The following is an 18,325-nucleotide window of genomic DNA, read 5'->3' on the forward strand; positions in this document are numbered from 1 at the left end:
ACCACTTTGCTCTCCAAGCCCATCAATGTTGAGGATTTTTTTAATATGTCAATATTCATAATCAGAGTATTGCATATTTCCCAAATTATTGCTCTTGTATATTTGAGGCTTGTAATGTGGTCACACTCACCTCTCACAAGCCCCCCTAACCCAGATGAGTGCACATGCCTGCACTTTGTGCTGGCTCTTCAGTGACTCTGCCTTCTAGTCAAGTCACATACAATCTGTCAAAACAAAGCGCATCCCTTCCAGAGTACAAATCCAAGCAGGGTCTCTCTCAGTGCCCTGTACTGGTTTTCAGGTTGTGCCCACTCTGGGACAGAGCAGTGCCCCAAGGCTCCTTCCCTGGAGGTAAAGCCTTCACCCATTCAGGGCCTTTCCTGCCCTACCTCTCCAGCCAGGTGAGCATAATCCAGCCTCGTCCCTCACCCCACTCTGGGGTGCCTCACTCCCCAGGCCACTTCCCCAGTGGCTAATGGGGGGTAAGAGGGAGCTAGCCCACTCTCTTCTCCAGATCCCAGCTCAGGGATCCAGGGATTCCCTTTAAATAAATGCATTGCTACTATAATTCCCTGGGCCTCTTCCCTACAGCTTAAGCATCTTCTTGACTTTAACCTCAGGCCCTTGTCTCTGTGGAGTCCCAGCATTCAGCCCAGAACACCCTCTGCTCTCTTTCACCTCTAGCAAGGAACTGGCTCTGCAACTCTTCGTATACTGGCCTGCTGGGCCCTGATAGGTTGCTGCCTACACAACCACTCTACGCAGCTCAGAGGACATCTTTAGTGCCTTTTTTCTGGGCTGAGGTATGGCAGAACCACAAGACCTTTAGTAGGGGGCCTGAGGGGCCTAGATCTCCCTGCCAGAAAGCTGCTCTGGTTTACTGAACTACAATGGTCAGTGTTAAAACCATTCATATGATGACACTGTTCAAATACTTAAGGGTTGTTATAAAGAGGATGATGATGCATGATGATTCATGTCCACTGAAGGCAGGACAAGAAGTAGTCATCTTAATCTGTCACAAAGGAGATTAAGGTCAGATATTAGGAGAAATATTCTAACTATAAGGATAGTTAAGTACTGAACTAGGTTATCAGGGGAAGTTCCGTTACACTATTTTGTCACTAGCTATATGAAGAATCCTACAGAATACCTCTGTAGAGTGCTGGAGACAATCTACATTATTTTTACAAGAAAGTTGTGGTTGATAGCATCCATTTTTCCTTTGTATGATTAATCTGACATGGAGTCAGAAGGAAAACAATAGAAGCTGCAAAAGTTCATCAAAATGCCGAAGTCTGATGTCCTAGAGAACTTCAGCTTTGACAGAGGATCAAAGTGGCCAGGTTGGAAGGAGAGGTTTCCATGTGTTTGCTTCACAAGTAATTTCAGGGAGGTGCAGGTTACTGTCCTTGTCTATGCCATGGGCAAGGAAGCTGAATGCATCTTTAAGGTCTTTGCAGAAGAGAGTCTCAAGAATAGTTCTGCTGTGATGCTGACTATGTTTGATGAGCAATTTATACCTCACATAATGTGGTTTATAACTAAGCATTTTTCTATCAGCATGTTCAAAATCCAGAGGAATCTTTGGAGGCTCATCTGACATGGCAGAAAACTGATTTTGAGGACAAAAAGAAAGAGCATATTAGACACAGAGCAGAGACTGGCATTTAGACAAGAGAATGGAGATAACCAGCAAATGAAGAGATCTAATTCTTCACATAGCAACAGAAATGGTCAAACAATCAGATAATCAGTAATAATTAAAAAACAAAACTGAAACGAATGACTGCTGGAAGGAAACCCAGAGGAAATGACTTAGAGTAACAATAGGCATATAGCACAGGTGCAAAAAGCAACTGCATAATCCTCAAAGGCAATATGGGGTAAACCCCAGGTGAAATGACACTCTTCAGATTAGATGCACAAGATTGGGAATAATCACAGTCCAAGAGGTGATTGCTCAAATAAAGGAGCCAGATGTCATAAATGCACAGATATTGGATAATTTGCTGCTATCTGCATCACAAAGGCAGTATGGGACATGACCGCAAAGAATGAAGAGCCATTTTTTTCTGGTTTTAAGCGCCTGTAAACTGACACACAGCCAGTGTGAAGGGTAAAACTGAATATCTGTGGAAAGACTGCTAATTGGACACTTACAACCCAGTCTGAGATGGGTCCCTATACCTACTACAAAAAGCAACCTGGGCATATAAGGAATTTCAAATAAGCTTTAGTTCTATTCAGTTTGGATGGGTCAAGTGTCTAAAGAACACTATGGCCATGGCACAAGCCAATTTTGTTGGATGAGGACAATTAATTGAGTCCAATGTACTAATGATTAGAACTGATCACACTGTCATCTTTGAGATGAAGATATCTATATCTCATTCATGAAGGACTTCAAATAAATAATGCTGTGATTGGTCCAGTCAATCAGTGTAGTGGCCTGCAATCAGCAAGAAGAGGAAGCATAACGTATTTTCATGCAAACATTACAGAATGAACACACCAGCACAATGCAAAGAGCCTCAAAGAATATCTCCAGTAGACAGACTCCAGAAGAGGCAAGTAGAAGATTCATATGAATTTGGAAGACACCATTACTTTGTTGTAGTGCATTACATTTCTAGATGTATTGAAACAATATATTTCAAAGATTCAACGTGTAACAATGTTATTAAGAAATTAAAGAGCGCATTCATCGATGTTTGCTGTCCAGTACATCTATTGATGGACTACAATTCACCAGAGCTGAACTTAAGTCATTACACACAAAATTTGATTTTGAACACATTACCAGCAACTCACTTTACACACAAGCAAATGGAGACACAGAGAGGTCTGTTCAGACCGCTGAGAAAATATTAAGAAGATCCATGCCTTACTCTTCTGAGCTACAGATCAATACTGATAGCTGCTACCAGCTATACTGCAGATCAACAGCTGATCGGAAGGAAGGTCAGGACTACTGTTCTAACACTGCAAAAGAATCCAACCCTCAACTGGCCAGATCTGAGAAAGTGTAGACAAGCTGGATACAAAGTGTACAAGGTGGTATGAACACTTCTACAACCTATGTCACTTAGAAAATTGCCTGATCTGGCATCTGGTAATCATGTTTCTGTCAAAACTGGAAGGATTTGAAGGATGGAGAACTCCTGATCTTAAAAGACAGCAGCACCCAGACTACAGACTATTGAGACACACAGAGGAGAGCTCAACAAAAACCATCACAATCTTTAGAATTTGATTTTTTGGAGAATGAACAATCAACTGAACAAACTCTACAAACTGCGGATGAAGACCCAGGAGAAGACTAATCTACTCCAGACCTACCTGAGAGAGCTCTTGCAAATAAACAGATAGCCTAGTCACTAAGTTGTTATCTGTTCTGGTTAAATAGTTGAAAAACAGTATGATTTATGGGTGAGTAATAGAGACATGTGTTGTCATGTAAACTTTATGTGAAAAAAACTGTATGTTTTTTAAAATTACTAAAATGCAGATAAGAAGGTGATGGAAAGTTAACTGCATTATGTTTAGTCAATAGGTGGTGGTATATGAAAAATACTGCACCTCTTTATCGAAATCTAGAAACAGTCTACATTCTTTTTACAAAATTTTTTATTGGTAGTACCCATCATGCCTCTGTTTCTGTGTGTCTAAGCTGACACCTCTCACTGGAGGTTTTAAAAACAGATTGTACAAACACTTATCAGAGAAGTCTCTGGGCAGTTTGTTACCTACTAAACCATCTCTTATTTGTAAGTGTATATATGTCCAGTGACTGCAAAGTGGTTCTGCAATGCTTGAATGAATGCAAGGTCTCATCTGTGGTCTTTGAGAAAAGCATGCAACCATCAAAGGGTAAGCCCTCAACAGTGTTCTCTTCTTTCTCAGAAATCCCAAACCTGGATCTATTATGCGTTGTGCATAACTACCTCCATGGAGATGGACATGGAAGCAGTGTCTGCAGAATCTAAGGATGCTTTAAAAGTAGTCTTTGGCCAGTGGCCATCTGAAATGATGAACCAGAACTGATACCTATGTTCCTGTGGCGGGTGCTTGATAAAGGCTGCCAAATCTATTATAGTTTGTCAAATTACATTTGGCCACGACTTTATGTTCACAATGCTGAATTGCAGGGCTGCTGATGAAAAGGATTTCCTTCCAAACAGATCCAGTATTTTTTGGTGCTTATCTTACGGAGTAGGCAAACAGCATTATCTGAAGAAGCAGGTATGTCCCACGAAAGCTCATCACCTAATAAATTATTTTGTTAGTCTTTAAAGTGCTACATGAGTGCTTTTTTATAAAAGAATATGAAATAGTTGAAGCAGGTGTAACCCACACACCTACTGGATGTGCTTCGTTGTTCCATGTAGTGGCACAAAAAGAAAGAATGAGTCTCTTCTACAATTTTAGCTGAGTGCCAGGTGGCTTTTAGTTCAAATTGTAGAGGCTCCTGTTCCACCTGTCAGTGGTTACACTTACTCAGTGTGGGCATGGTACAGCTTGCTCTCATGCTGATCAATAAAGAAAGAATTCAGGATGATTTGTCCGTGGATTCCTATACAGCCTTTGTCCACAATGAAGTGGCACTGATCACATGGTTGGTAAAAACGAACATTGCTAGCAGGAAAATTGCCAATCCAGGGATTCAGAGGCACATGCACACCTCAGTGAAGAATATCTGTTGATCATTGATTTCCTCAACAATAGATTCAAATTAATAGTAACTCTGACATTAACAACTTTCAGCTAATGGCAACATTTGGCCAGGAACCAATCTCATCCTATCAACTTTAATGTTAACCTGATAAAGATGATAGCAACAGGCATGCTGCTTATTACCAACTATGTCAGAGCAAGGTACAACCCAGAGAGTGCAGGGAAGAGTAACATGCAACATCAGTGCCTTCGGTCCCTGTGGAAAGCCTTAGCAGCCCCCTTTTTTACTGCTGCCTCTCCTGCTGCTTTCCTTCCCAGACCACAGCTCTAGACTCCAACAGAAAGGGCTGCAGCAAAGACAGCTACAGGCCCATGGGGCTACACTGTACCTCTCCCTATGCTCTGAGGGCTACACCCTGCCCTGGCATCAAGGGCCCAGCTATACACATTCCAGGCTGCAATCCAACAAAACTGTTTGTTTTGACAACTTTTAATTAATAGCAACTTTTGGGGGGAACTGAGAGGTTGTTAATACGCAGCATCCACTGCAATAATAAATTGTAAGGTCTTAGCAGGTAAAAGGGTTATCAGTTCTCTGCTACTTTATTGAACCCAGCCACAAGTAAGGAGGAGCATGGGCCCACTTGACCTTAAATGAAGGTCACCAAGCCCTGATATGGAGGAATTGCTGCTCTCCTAGATCTGGGTGTGCTGCAGGAGAGGGGTACACACAGAACAGAAAGCATTTAAATAAACAATAAAATAAATAACTGATAGTAAATAATGGGTGGAGCTTTTCAAAGTTGACAAGGGTATTTACCACAATATTCCCACTGAAATCACTGGGAACTTTCTCATCAAATCCATTGATTGTCTTTGAAAATCTTAACCATAATAATTAATACATTCTCCATCCAAAAGGCTACATTGCATGGTCCCCTTCTTCTCCGAACCCCTGCCCCCTGCCTTCGCCCCACTAACATAGCAATCACAACATATGACTATGACTCGCTCACAAAAGTTGTCCTTACCTTGCCTTCCATTATAGTCACCACATCTGGCAAACCACCTATCACTTTACCACGATCTAGGAATTAAAAAATAACAAACTTAGTATAACAAACCATCGCAAAATCTGAAAGAAATTGTTACTCTCTATGTTTGTCTTCATAAATGTTGATGTGATATTAGCGATAAGTTGGGGATCTGAGACCAGAAGTATCACAGAGGTAGCCTTGTTAATCTGTATCTTCAAGAACAACAAGAAGGCCTGTGGCACCTTATAGACTAACAGATATTTTGGAGCATAAGCTTTTGTGAGCAAAGACCCACTTCGTGAGATGCATCTGATGAAGCAGGTCTTTGCCCACAAAAGCTTATGCTCCAAAATATCTGTTAGTTTATAAGTTGCCACAGGACATCTTGTCGAGGCCAGAAGGAAATTCTTTGGCAGTTTCGATCACTGGGATGCAGTATCTTAAAAATAGGTATTTTTATTAAAGGAAATATGAAAATAAATAACACAATCTATACAGGATTCCTGATATTATTCTTTTTGGCATTAAATATTTTATGTTTCCCTCGAATTTTCAGTATACTATGTGACACAGATTTTTGTAAACATACAAAATTGCCTTGAAGAAGTTGTTAAAGAGGGTCTGACAGCTGAGTATAGAATAGTATAAGCTTTTGGAACATAAAAAAGCAAGCTTTGTTTTTAGCATCCACGTGACAGCTATCATTATATTTCAGAGTCAAAATCCCAGTGCAATGAAAAAAGTTTCCAACACTTAAACTCATTGCTTCAGACCCCCTATGACAACACAGGAAAGATTTACCCACTCAATTCTCATGTGGCAGGTCTCCTTTGCAAAAAAGAGGACAAGACACACAACTCTGGAAAAATAACAACAAATTCTGTGACTGAATTCTGCTGTCATAGAGCTATGAACCACATCAGACTTGGAATTAGGTTTGCCTTTAAATAACAAAATTCACCAGTTATAAGTAGCTCATTCCTTGAAATGCATATAATATACTTACTCTTCTCAGCAAAAGCCGCTGCCCTAAAATTGGGGACGGCAGGAAAGAAAATAAATAAATTAATATTTTACTGTATAATTAAAGCACTGACTACAAGATCAAAGTAAAAAATATATAGCTTACTTGAGTCGCTGGAATTCTGCATACGCATCATCAAAAGCTGTAAAGCAATATTTCAATGTATTATATACATGTAATGTAGTTCTTATCTATAAGTAAACATAAATGTTGACACCCATTCCTATTTTAATGTTCCTTTAAAACCTTTCATACAGTTACATAGTATCAACATATCAAATGAAATCTGAACATAGAAGGTCAAAATCAGTCCTGGTGCAAACTGTCTCAACACTAAGACTATGTCTACACTACAGAGTTATTTCACCTCATTTTTATTCTCTGATTGGGTTCATTTATCTGCCCCTTTGAAGGAAGGGGCTAGTTCAGACAAGCCCAGAATGGCGTTTACTAAATTTGAAATAAGCCGTCCATTATTTTGAAAGGTTTTTTTTTCAGAAAATTGGCCATTATTCTTTTAACTTTGCTGTGTAGACACACCCAGAAGTAGCTAGAAAGGGTGGGTCCACTTACAGCATGGCTGAATTTGACTATATTTTGTAGTGATTCTTCTGCTTAATCCACTATATGAAAATGCATCATGCTTCATAATTACAACACGTTCAGTATTCTACCTTGTCCAGACAGATCAATCATGCGCTTATGGGATTCTTTGCCATCAAAAATTTCAAATGTGTATTTCCCTTTGTCCTTTTCAGTGGGCTCACATATCTGCAGCCAGGCAACCTCTTCACTACCTCCAATCCTCATCTTTTCACCGGAAGAAACCTTAGACTCCCTTGAAAAATGAACAGAAATAGATTTGAAAATTATTGTAGTACTTTTGTCATAAAATATTTGTAAAGGATAACATAATGCACTTAAAATTAGAAATCAACTACAACTACTGAGTAAGTTCATGGTGGAGTCTTTTCTTCTTCTGAATTTGGATATGAAACATTTCTGAGTCTTTAAAATATCAATCTTTGCATTGTAACCTAAATGTATATAATGAGTTTGTGTATGCTGTTTATATAGAGACACGCAGTTGCTTACAGACATACTGACAGTTGTATACATCAGAAGCAGGAAGCCTGCTAAACAACCAGTAGGGCCACTGGATGATTGAGACGCTAAAGGAGCACTCAAGGACAAAAAGGCAATTGCAGAGAAACTAAATGATTTCTTTGCATCAGTCTTCATGGCTGAGGATGTGAGGAAGATTCCCAAACCTGAACAATTCTTTTCAGATAACAAATATGATGAACTGTCTCAAATTGAGGTGTCATTAGCAGAGGTATTGGAACAAATTGATGAACTAAACAGTAATAAGTCACCAGGGCCAGATGGCATTCACCCAAGAGTTCTGAAGGAACTCAAAAGTGAAATTGAAGAACTACTAACTGTAGTTTGTAACCTGTCATTTAAATCAGCTTCTTTTCCACATGACTGGAGGATAGCTAATGTGACGCCAAACTTTAAAAAGGGCTCCAGAAGTGATCCTGGCAACTACAGGCCAATCAGTCTGACTGCAGTACCGGGCTAACTGGTTGAAACTCTAGTAAAGAACAGAATTGTCAGACACATTGATGAACATAATTTGTTGGGGAAGAGTCAACATGGCTTTTGTAAAGGGAAGTCGTGCCTCACCAATCTATTAGAATTTTTTGAAAGGGTCAGCAAGCATGTGGATGGGGGGATCCTGAAGATGTAGGGTACTTAGATTTTCAGAAAGCCTTTGACAAGGTCCCTCACAAAAGGCTCTTAAGTAAAGTTAATTGCCATGGGATAAGAGGGAAGATCCTTTCTTGGACTGGTATCTGTTTAAAAAATTGGAAACAAAGGGTAGGAATAAATGGTCAGATTTCAGAATGGAGAGAGGTAAATAGTGGTGTCCCAGGGGTCTGTGCTGGGATCAGTCCTATTCAACATATTCATAAATGATCTGCAAAAAGGGATAAACAGTGAGGCGGCAAAATTTGCAGTTGACACAAAACTACTCCAAATAGTTAAGTCCTAAGCAGACTGTGAAGAGCTACAGAAAGATCTTAATAAATTGGGTAACTGGGCAACAAAATAGCACATGAAATTCAATGTTGAGAAATGCAAAGTAATACACTTTGGAAAATATAATCCTAACTATACGTATAAAATGATGGGGTCTGACTTAGCTGTCACCACTCAAGAAAGAGATCTTGGAGTCATTGTGGATAGTTCTCTGAAGACATCCACTCAGTGTGCAGTGGCAGTCAAAAAAACTAACAAGATGTTGGGAATGATTAAGAAAGGAATAGATAATAAGACAGAAAATGTCATATTACCTTTATATAAATCCATGGTGCGTCCACATCTGGAATACTGTGTACAGATGTGGTCGCCCCATCTCAAAAAAGATATATTGGATTTGGAAAAGGTTCTGAAAAGGGCAACAAAAATTATTAGGGGTATTGAGCAGCTGCCATATAAGGAGAGATTAATGAGACTGGGACTTTTCAGTTTGGAAAAAAGACATTAAGGCGGGTATGATAGAGGTATATAATATCATGACTGGTGTGGAGAAAATAGATAAGGAATTGTTATTTACTCTGTCTCACAACACACAAACTAGGGGTCACCAAACAAAATTAATAGGCAGCAGGTTTAAAACAAACAATAGGAAATATTTTTTTACCCAATGCACAGTTAACCTGTGGAACTCCTTGCTGGAGAATGTTGTGAAGGCCAAGACTATAGCAGAGTTTAAAAAAGAACTAGATAAATACATGGGGGATAGGTCCATCAATGGCTATTAGCCAGGATGGGCATGGACGGTGTCCCTAGCCTCTGCTTGCAAGAGGCTGGAAATGGGTGACAGGGAATTGATCACTTGATGATTACCTGTTCTGCTCATTCCCTCTGGGGCACTTGACACGGGTCACTGTCAGAAGACAGAATACTGGGCTTGATGGTCTGACCCAATATGGTTGTTTTTATGTACATATGTCAATATAAATTCACATCATATATAATGTTTGTAAAAGTTTTTGCAAATCACAACGAACATGAACTACTACAAACTATATATCAGTGATAAACCAGTTTAACGGGGAAGTCTATTAATAAAAAATACAGCTTTCTAAATGTGCAACATCTTTTTCTTTCACCTATATAAACTTATTTGAAATAAATTCATAATAAAAATAGTAAGCATGTGGGCATGCAATTTAAGATTATTTATTTATTTATTTGTTTATTTATTTTGCAGTAAAATGACTATCACTTTGGACCTAACTTTGAATTCCTAATGCTGGCAAAACTACCATACACTTCATTGTGAATAACTGGAGGGAGGGGTGAGGGCCATTTTGATATTCCCATGGATCTATGGTAAGCAGTATCTCTCAGGTTCCATCTCTCTTCTTCTCCATCTGTGATCAGAAATCTCCCAGCTATAGCTATGCATAACTCATACATTCTGGCTACAACTACATGAGAAGCCTCTGTTGACAGAAGTCACTGTCGGAAGGGATTTCCCAACAAAACTTCTGTTGATAGCTTGTGTCTACACATAAAAGCAGATTGAAAGAGCAATCTGCTCTGTCGACAGAGAGCAGCCAGACTGCCCAGACCTCTCTCAACAGAATGGCAGACTGGAAGCCCTGTCCGTCAGTAAAAGGACCACAGAGTGTCTACATGGCTGTTTTTTCAACATAACACTGTCGAGAGAGGTGTCGTGCCTGAACAGGGAAAGGTATAACACTGCCAGTGGATGTGCTGGGTTGATCAACAAATTGTTGACTAAGGGCATTTTGCATGTAGACAGTCCCGTTTTTTCTGATAAAAGCCTAGTTTTGCTGAGAAAAGCCTCTCATATAGACGAAGCCCCTGTGATGGCTTTGTGCCTTTAGCCCTTCAGGTTGAGGTATCTTTTTTCTTCACTTGTTTATAAAGCTCAATTGATTTTGGTGATTCTTCTTTCTGGATCAAGAAGCAAAGCTGAAGAGCAAATTTCTAGAGGACAGACTGTATATGATGCATAAGGAATCCCAACTATGCTTTGATACACTGCCATCAGAGATGGGATGGGATTCTGGGGGGGATGTCTACACAGCAAAGTTCTTTCGAAATAACTATGCAAGCATCTACATAACACGACCGCTATTTTGAAATAATTTTGAAATAACAAATACTTTATGTTGAAATAATTTCAAAATTGAGGATGCTTTATTTCAAAATTTGTAAACCTCATTGTACAAACAGCAGAATAACGCTGTTGTGTAGACATAGCCTGGGGATCAAAGATAATCCTCTGTCACTGAGTCAAATTTCCATTTATTTGTTTCCAGAGTCTTGTGTATCACAAGGATGATGGTGGTTTTGAGCCTGTGAGTGTCTGTCTTTATTTTTATTTGCTATAGCTAAGGCTGCAATGTGACTTTCATCTTAATCACCCAAACAAATACTACTTTTAGGAAGAATATCTCCATGCATACTATCATCCCAAAGCTGAAAGGCTATGAGTAAAGTACAAAGATGGTTTTTTTTAAAAGTAGGTATTTTCCACCAAAAACAAAAGAAACCCAAAAATGTAAAAATTGTGTGAACAAATATTTCAAAAACAGCTGAACTTTGCATATTGCCCACATAAACATTGAGTTATATTCTCCTATTTCAACCAGCCAATTATACTGCCAAACAAACAGACAAAGGCAGAGAAGTAACAGAGAGGGAGCCATGCTACTCTATATACTATCAAAACAAAAAAGCAGCCAAGTAGCACTTTAAAGACTAACAAAATAATTTGTTAGGTGAGCTTTCGTGAACTTTCCCATGAAAGCTCACCTAATAAATTATTTTGTTAGTTTTTAAAGTGCTACTTGACTGCTTTTTTGTTTTTAAAGGCAGAGAAGCATATGCCAGGAAACAAGGCTACTTATCAGAGGTCATATTAGCTGCGTCTACACGTGCACGCTACTTCGAAGTAGCGGCAGTAACTTCGAAATAGCGCCCATCACGTCTACACGTGTTGGGCGCTATTTCGAAGTTGAAATCGACGTTAGGCGGCGAGACGTCGAAGTCGCTAACCCCATGAGGGGATGGGAATAGCGCCCTACTTCGACGTTCAACATCGAAGTAGGGACGTGTAGACGATCCGCGTCCCGCAACATCGAAATAGAGGGGTCCTCCATGGCGGCCATCAGCTGGGGGGTTGAGAGATACTCTCTCTCCAGCCCTTGCGGGGCTCTGTGGTCACCGTGGGCAGCAGCCCTTAGCCCAGGGCTTCTGGCTGCTGCTGCTGCAGCTGGGGGTCCGTGCTGCATATACAGGGTCTGTAACTAGTTGTTGGCTCTGTGTATCTTGCACTGTTTAATGAAAGTGTGTCTGGGAGGGGCCCTTTAAGGGAGCGACTTGCTGTTGAGTCCGCCCCGTGACCCTGTCTGCAGCTGTGCCTGGCTCCCTTATTTCGATGTGTGCTACTTTGGCGTGTAGACGTTCCCTCGCTGTGCCTATTTCGATGTTGGGCTGAGCAACGTCGAAGTTGAACATCGACGTTGCCAGCCCTGGAGGACGTGTAGACGTTATTCATCGAAATAGCCTATTTCGATGTCGCAACATCGAAATAAGCTATTTCGAAGTTGGGTGCACGTGTAGACGTAGCCATTGTGTTGTTCCTTTTAATCAAACTTCACAATTACAATAAATCAAGGAGTTCTTTAAAATACTGATATAAGCATACCTTCCCAGATTACTGCCTCAGATTTCTCTTGTCTCCAGATAGCTACATTTAATTTAATATGTTCCTTCCTTATTTCTCCTCAATCATTTTTTCCCTACTTAATTTTTAAAATTATAATGCCAGGATTTGCCCAAACTGGGCTGATTTGGCCTCATATCTACAAAGAGATACTTTGATGAGAAAAGAATTTTTTTTCTAGCTGTCTTAGTTTCTTAGAGGAGAACTGGCTTTAGCTCATTAGATGAGATACATATCTGCCTAGAAACTATGATATGCTCCCCTCTGCGCAATGAGTGAATGAATGCATGCTGGCTTTAGGATTTGTATGCTGGGTGGTGGATGATTCAATGCTGACTGGGAATTTGCACGCTATGCTGTGTGCTGGGCTAATGACAGTATGAAAAACAAGGATTATCTACCCTCCTTGTTTTCTGGGAGAAAGTAGCTGGAATTTAATTTAAAATAGCAGGTTGGTAATTTCTTTTTTAGTCTTTCATTTAACTATACGTAATTCTGGTAAATAAGAATTCTGTTCATGGTGAGATTGCAATTTCCCTTCTGTCTTAGTTATAGCTGCTTTTTATTGTAAAAGACAAAATTGTGTGTGAAGCGTATTACGTATGTTATATGGTAAGTATGGATATATAAGTCTGGTGATGCCTCTTTTTTGCCAATGTCTGTTTTCTAGAATTCTATACATAGTCACTGGATAAGAGTTTTTATGTAAGCCACCTTAAATCTCAAACAGCTGTAGTATGATCCACAGTGAACAGGTGCAAACAGTTTTTCTGCTTTTTAAGTCATATTAATGACACAATTTTTTCAAAGGGTGAAACGTACTTGATACTAAGCTCATCTTACAAACAAACTTCACCGATGCTCTCCTTATGTCCCTCAAACCTGATTCAGTAGTGGTACTCTCACTGCATGCCTGTGTCTCTTCATGGCAATCAAGGTGTTACACAAGCATAAAATCCTTGAGTTAATGTGTTGGTGATTCAGGCCCTTTATGTCCAATTCAAATTACTTCATTTCCTACACTATCTTTGGTGCATATCAAGGCATTACTGAAGTGCAAAAACACTCTTCTGCAAACTCTCCTTTCCTGTGGAATGGAGCAGCTGGCTGGAATGTTGGAGACCTTCTGTTCCTGGCTCTGATATACACTTCCTTTGTGACCTTGAGCAAGTCACTTGACATCTGCACCTTAATTCCCCATCTGTAAAATGGGAATGATAACATTTCCTTGTCTTACAGAAATGTTGAGATGATCAGCTGTATGGAAGTTGTTACGTGAATGCCGTGAAAACAAGAAAATAAAAAATAAAACCTAAGGACTTTAATATCTGCTCAAAAACTTTATATGTGCACTCTCACTTACTTCTGATACCAGTTAGCTTTCATTTCATCTGTATAGTACTTCAGGAAACACTGAAGTCTTATTCCTTCTGGAGTACAGTGTATCTTCAGTGGAGAAGCAGATTTACCTGCACAAAATAAAACATATTCTGATCAAAGAAAGAAGCATATTATCGTGCAAAAATGCTACAAGCAAACTGTAATTTTATAATACTTGCCCTCCCAACACATGGGTTCACCTACAAATACCACAGCTATAACTAGGAAGCAGTTAATATCTCGGGGTCAAGATCTTCAACTGGTGTAGAATGGCACAATTGTGTTGATTTTAATGGACCGCTGATAATTGACACATGATCACGGCCTGGTCCAGTATTATTCTTTTGTTGATGTTCATTAAGTTTATTATGAGTTTGATTATTTTAAAAGTAAGAAGTTATTTATAGAATGATCATTAAGTAATATTGACCTGATACAGATTTCACAACTGTTTTACACAGGTGCAACTCTACTGGCACCTGGAAGTGCCTCACTGCCTCAGTGTCCATAGGATCAGAATGAGACCCTATTTATACTGTAGAAATGGTCATTTGTTTACCTGAGGTTAATGTGAAGAAAGCTATAAATTAAAGCCTAAGACACTCAACAACAAGCCTGGTGGAACAATACATTGTTCCCCTTTAATCTTGTCAATTAGCAGAATCAAATCCCTATTTAGAATCTTAATCACATGACCACAATAGGCTACACACTGCCTCCCAGAGATTCCCTGCTTACCCCAGGCTCTTATGATTTTAATACCAAAAAATCACATGAAAGTCAGAGACAGCATTTACTTACCAACGACTCTGCTCATTGCCAGGATTATACCATCAAACACTGGGAAGAAGAGAAAAAGAAAAATGCCACTAAATAGTAAAATTTATTCAGAATATAGCCTTGATACAAGAAATCAACCCATGAAGGATAAAAGAAATTATAATAGTGATGTAGAAATATTTATTTTGAAAAGAAATCATTCAATATTACTCAAATATTTTAACAAACACTGACTCCATTTTACTGAGCAATGTGTAGAAATACACATTAAATTGGACCAGTCCACCACTATCCCAATCATTTTAATGACATATAAAACCCTCCTTTGCTGCTCGTGATCTCAGCTAGTGTTTTGGATGAAATTATGCCTCCCTTACTAGGAAGAATACTTGGCTCAGTCCAAGGCTGAAAGAATTGATCCAAAGCCCATGTTTCTCAGTCCTCAAAATGCAGCAAGAGTTTTAAATAAAATGGAGCTTGAGAGTTTCTTGCATTATCCATTTGCAGGGGAAGATGCTTTTACATCTTTTGCAGAAATTTTAGTCATGCATTACTTTGCAGTAAAAAAGAGACCTTTACCTTTTCCTGATACATCAAGAGTAGTCACATCATGACCTCTGTCATCTGTCACAGTTGCCTTATATTCACCTTGATTCTTTTTAGACAGCTAGAAATGAAATATGATACATTTACTGTATAAGTGGAATTAGAGCTGGAGATTTAAGCAAGTTCAGGAATCTTTTCTATATGTCTTATTTTAAACTGTTTGCACAAAAGCAATCAGTAAGAAGAAACTCAAGAGCAGACCTGGTAAGTAAACTCTTTGGCTATGTCTACACTACAGGGATCTGTCAAGTTACTGTCAGAAGATATCTTCTGACAAAACTTCTGTCAACAGATTGTGGCGACACACAAAAGCAGATCATTCTGTTGATCTACTCTGTTGACAGAGATCAGCCAGACTGCTTGGAACTGCCAACTGGAAGCACAGCAGACAGGGCTGCCCAGAGACCCAGAAACTCTGTCAACAGAGGGTGCCCCCCTGCCCCCCGGAGTGTCCACGTGGCTTTTTTGTTGACAGATTCAGACAAGAAAGGCATTCTGCCTCATGGGAGAGAGGCAGAAGGCTGTTTATAAAAGTGCTGAGTTCTGTCAATAGTATGTTGACAGAACGCATTTTTAATGTGGATCCACCGCGGGTTTTGTCAACAAAATTCTTCAGTGTAGACATAGTCTTTCTGTTGTATTCACATGGGCTAAATCACTGATCCTATACTATACTACAGAGTTAACTCAATTACCTATCAAGAGGTTGCTTTCCTCCAGTGTTCTGTGTAAACAAGCACAGATGGCCTAGTGCCAATCAGTGAAAACCACGGGCTTGTCTACACTACCACGGTCCTTCGAAGGAAGGATGGTAATTAGGGTGCTGGGAGTTTACTAATGAAGTGCTGCCGTGCATAGACAACACTTCATTAAGCAAATTCCCGCCCCCCACAGCAACTCTGAAGTTTTCAACTTCAAAGTACTGGCACACATCTAGCCACAGCTCACCTGCCGGTACTTCGAAGTGCTGGGGCAACTTCGAAGTCCCCTTACTCCCACATTTGTTTCAAGAAATAACTGTAGCTGGCAATGCTAAACAACAACCACAACAGTGTAAATACATTCATTATCCCCAGAGAAGTTACATTTTAAAATCTAGTATAGTGGCATATGGTTTAGGAACACAATTTTTTTTTTAAATAAGAAAGTCAGACAACATCAAACCTGTAGAAATCTAAATATTTGGACTCAGCATGGAGGTTACACAAAAGAATCCCAAGTCCTAAAAAAAATGAACCTTGAGAACAAGAGGAAAAACACAGTATATCTAAATATCAAAGAACAAGATGTTATTCAAGCCAAACAAGTGCCCTTCAGGAAATATTAACTGAGCCCAACTGAAGCCAAAGTGAAAACACACAAACCACATCCAATATGCTGTGAGGTGGGAGTTAGAAACACACTAGATATTATGCTAATGAGGTAGCAAATATAACTTTGTTTAAAATGATCCACGGAAATAGTGACACTTGGCTTATGACATTAGTTGGTGAAATATTATGCAGAAATAGGCAAGGCTAATTGGTAGATTATATCATACCTTTGGAATTGCTAGCTGGCACACTCCTTTCTGTAAATCAGGCAACTCTTTAACTTCAAGCCCTGCGCCATCCTTGTACCATTTGAAAAATGTCTCCTTCTTAGTGTTTGCAACCTGCACAACAGAAAATGCACACTTTATCATATGTTGACAGAATACATCCCCATTTAATTGTACTTTAGAAAGAAGAGGGTATATTTTTCTATTGTCTGTTACGTAGATCTGTGTGGAACAATTACAATCAAACTGAACTGACCCAGCTCTTGGTTCTAACACATCTGTAGCACACGCATTTCATAGCTTGTCCTCATTCTGGTTACATAACCCTACAGACACAAGGGGTTGAACTAAATATAGCATACAAATTAGTATAGCTTGGCAGCTGATTCCCCATTAAGATGCTTATGCTCCAAGCTTTAAACTTTTTATACATACCACTGCCTAACCCTACAAAGGTACTTTATAGAACTAGTGAAAGTAGCCACATGGAGAGGAGTGGTTCACCCTTATGAAGATTCAAAGATCCTGCTTCCTTTACTGGCATGTGAGTCCTTAAAAGCCAACAGAGTTACTCTGGATTTACCTCAGTTTAACTCTCATCGAAATCTCAGAATCTGTCTTAAAGAAATGCCATGCATGAGAATAGCAAGGGAGATTTTCCACATGCTGAGACCTACAACATGGGTTAGGGCCACTTTCTGAAGTTCTATGGCAATTTTATCTGAGTAAGATCTGAAAGCACAAGTCACAAATGCTTTTCAATAATTTTCAATATCTTTGCATCAAAAATTGTTAGCATACAGGCTGACAATGTTTATGCTGAGTTTCAACACGACAAGCCTATGGTATTTAATGCGGATCTTAGCTATAAAGGATTTACTGTCTCCATCGGTCAGCAACACACAAGTTCTTGGTCAGTACAAATAAAGATGAAAGAAAGGTGAGCACCAGTGAAACGAAGTCTGACATGGACATCCTGAGAATTAAACTCATATGAAGTAAAATTAATAGACATTCACATTAAAAAAAAGTCTAGTAAAAACCAATACAGCACCAAATATCAGCTAGGATAAAATAATATATCCATGGAACTCAATGAGCTACAACAATTTGCATCAGCCAAGCCTATAATCTGAGTGTAAAACTAGGCATGGATTCCCGTTCCTCAAGATTTGATAGCTGTGCTACCAACCAACAGCCAACTTATCCATGAGATAATAATGCATTTACTATTCACACACACACACACACACACACACACACACACACACGTAAGATGCATTTTGGTCTGGATCATAATTATTGAATTTTATATCCGATGTAAAATACAGGCTCCTTCTATTTATTTGAAGTAGAGGAGGAGATGGCTGCAGACCAGGTTTCAGGAACATTCATTCTTATCCACAGTAACTAGTTTGATCATATTCATGGTTTTTCCATTTGTACTTCATAGAAATATGCCTACTTGTGTTCTCAAACCAAACAAAAGGGAGGGAGTGCAAACATGG

General features: G+C 39.4%; 1 protein-coding gene across 7 annotated transcripts in view; it reads right to left on the reverse strand.

The window, feature by feature from the left end:
• MYOM2 (myomesin 2) overlaps window positions 1-18,325 on the reverse strand; it is a 214,333-nt gene that overhangs the window by 102,124 nt on the left and 93,884 nt on the right. For all 7 annotated transcript variants that reach the window (XM_074991185.1, XM_074991183.1, XM_074991184.1 and 4 more), the window contains 8 exons: window positions 16,818-16,931; window positions 15,251-15,338; window positions 14,693-14,731; window positions 13,875-13,980; window positions 7,413-7,576; window positions 6,844-6,880; window positions 6,721-6,743; window positions 5,709-5,764 (listed from right to left, as the gene is read on the reverse strand). In XM_074991185.1, coding sequence (XP_074847286.1) covers window positions 5,709-5,764; window positions 6,721-6,743; window positions 6,844-6,880; window positions 7,413-7,576; window positions 13,875-13,980; window positions 14,693-14,731; window positions 15,251-15,338; window positions 16,818-16,931 — 627 coding nt within the window. The remainder of the gene's footprint in view (window positions 1-5,708; window positions 5,765-6,720; window positions 6,744-6,843; window positions 6,881-7,412; window positions 7,577-13,874; window positions 13,981-14,692; window positions 14,732-15,250; window positions 15,339-16,817; window positions 16,932-18,325) is intronic.

This window comes from Carettochelys insculpta, chromosome 3, assembly GCF_033958435.1.
Source record: "Carettochelys insculpta isolate YL-2023 chromosome 3, ASM3395843v1, whole genome shotgun sequence".
Lineage (NCBI taxonomy): Eukaryota > Metazoa > Chordata > Testudines > Carettochelyidae > Carettochelys > Carettochelys insculpta.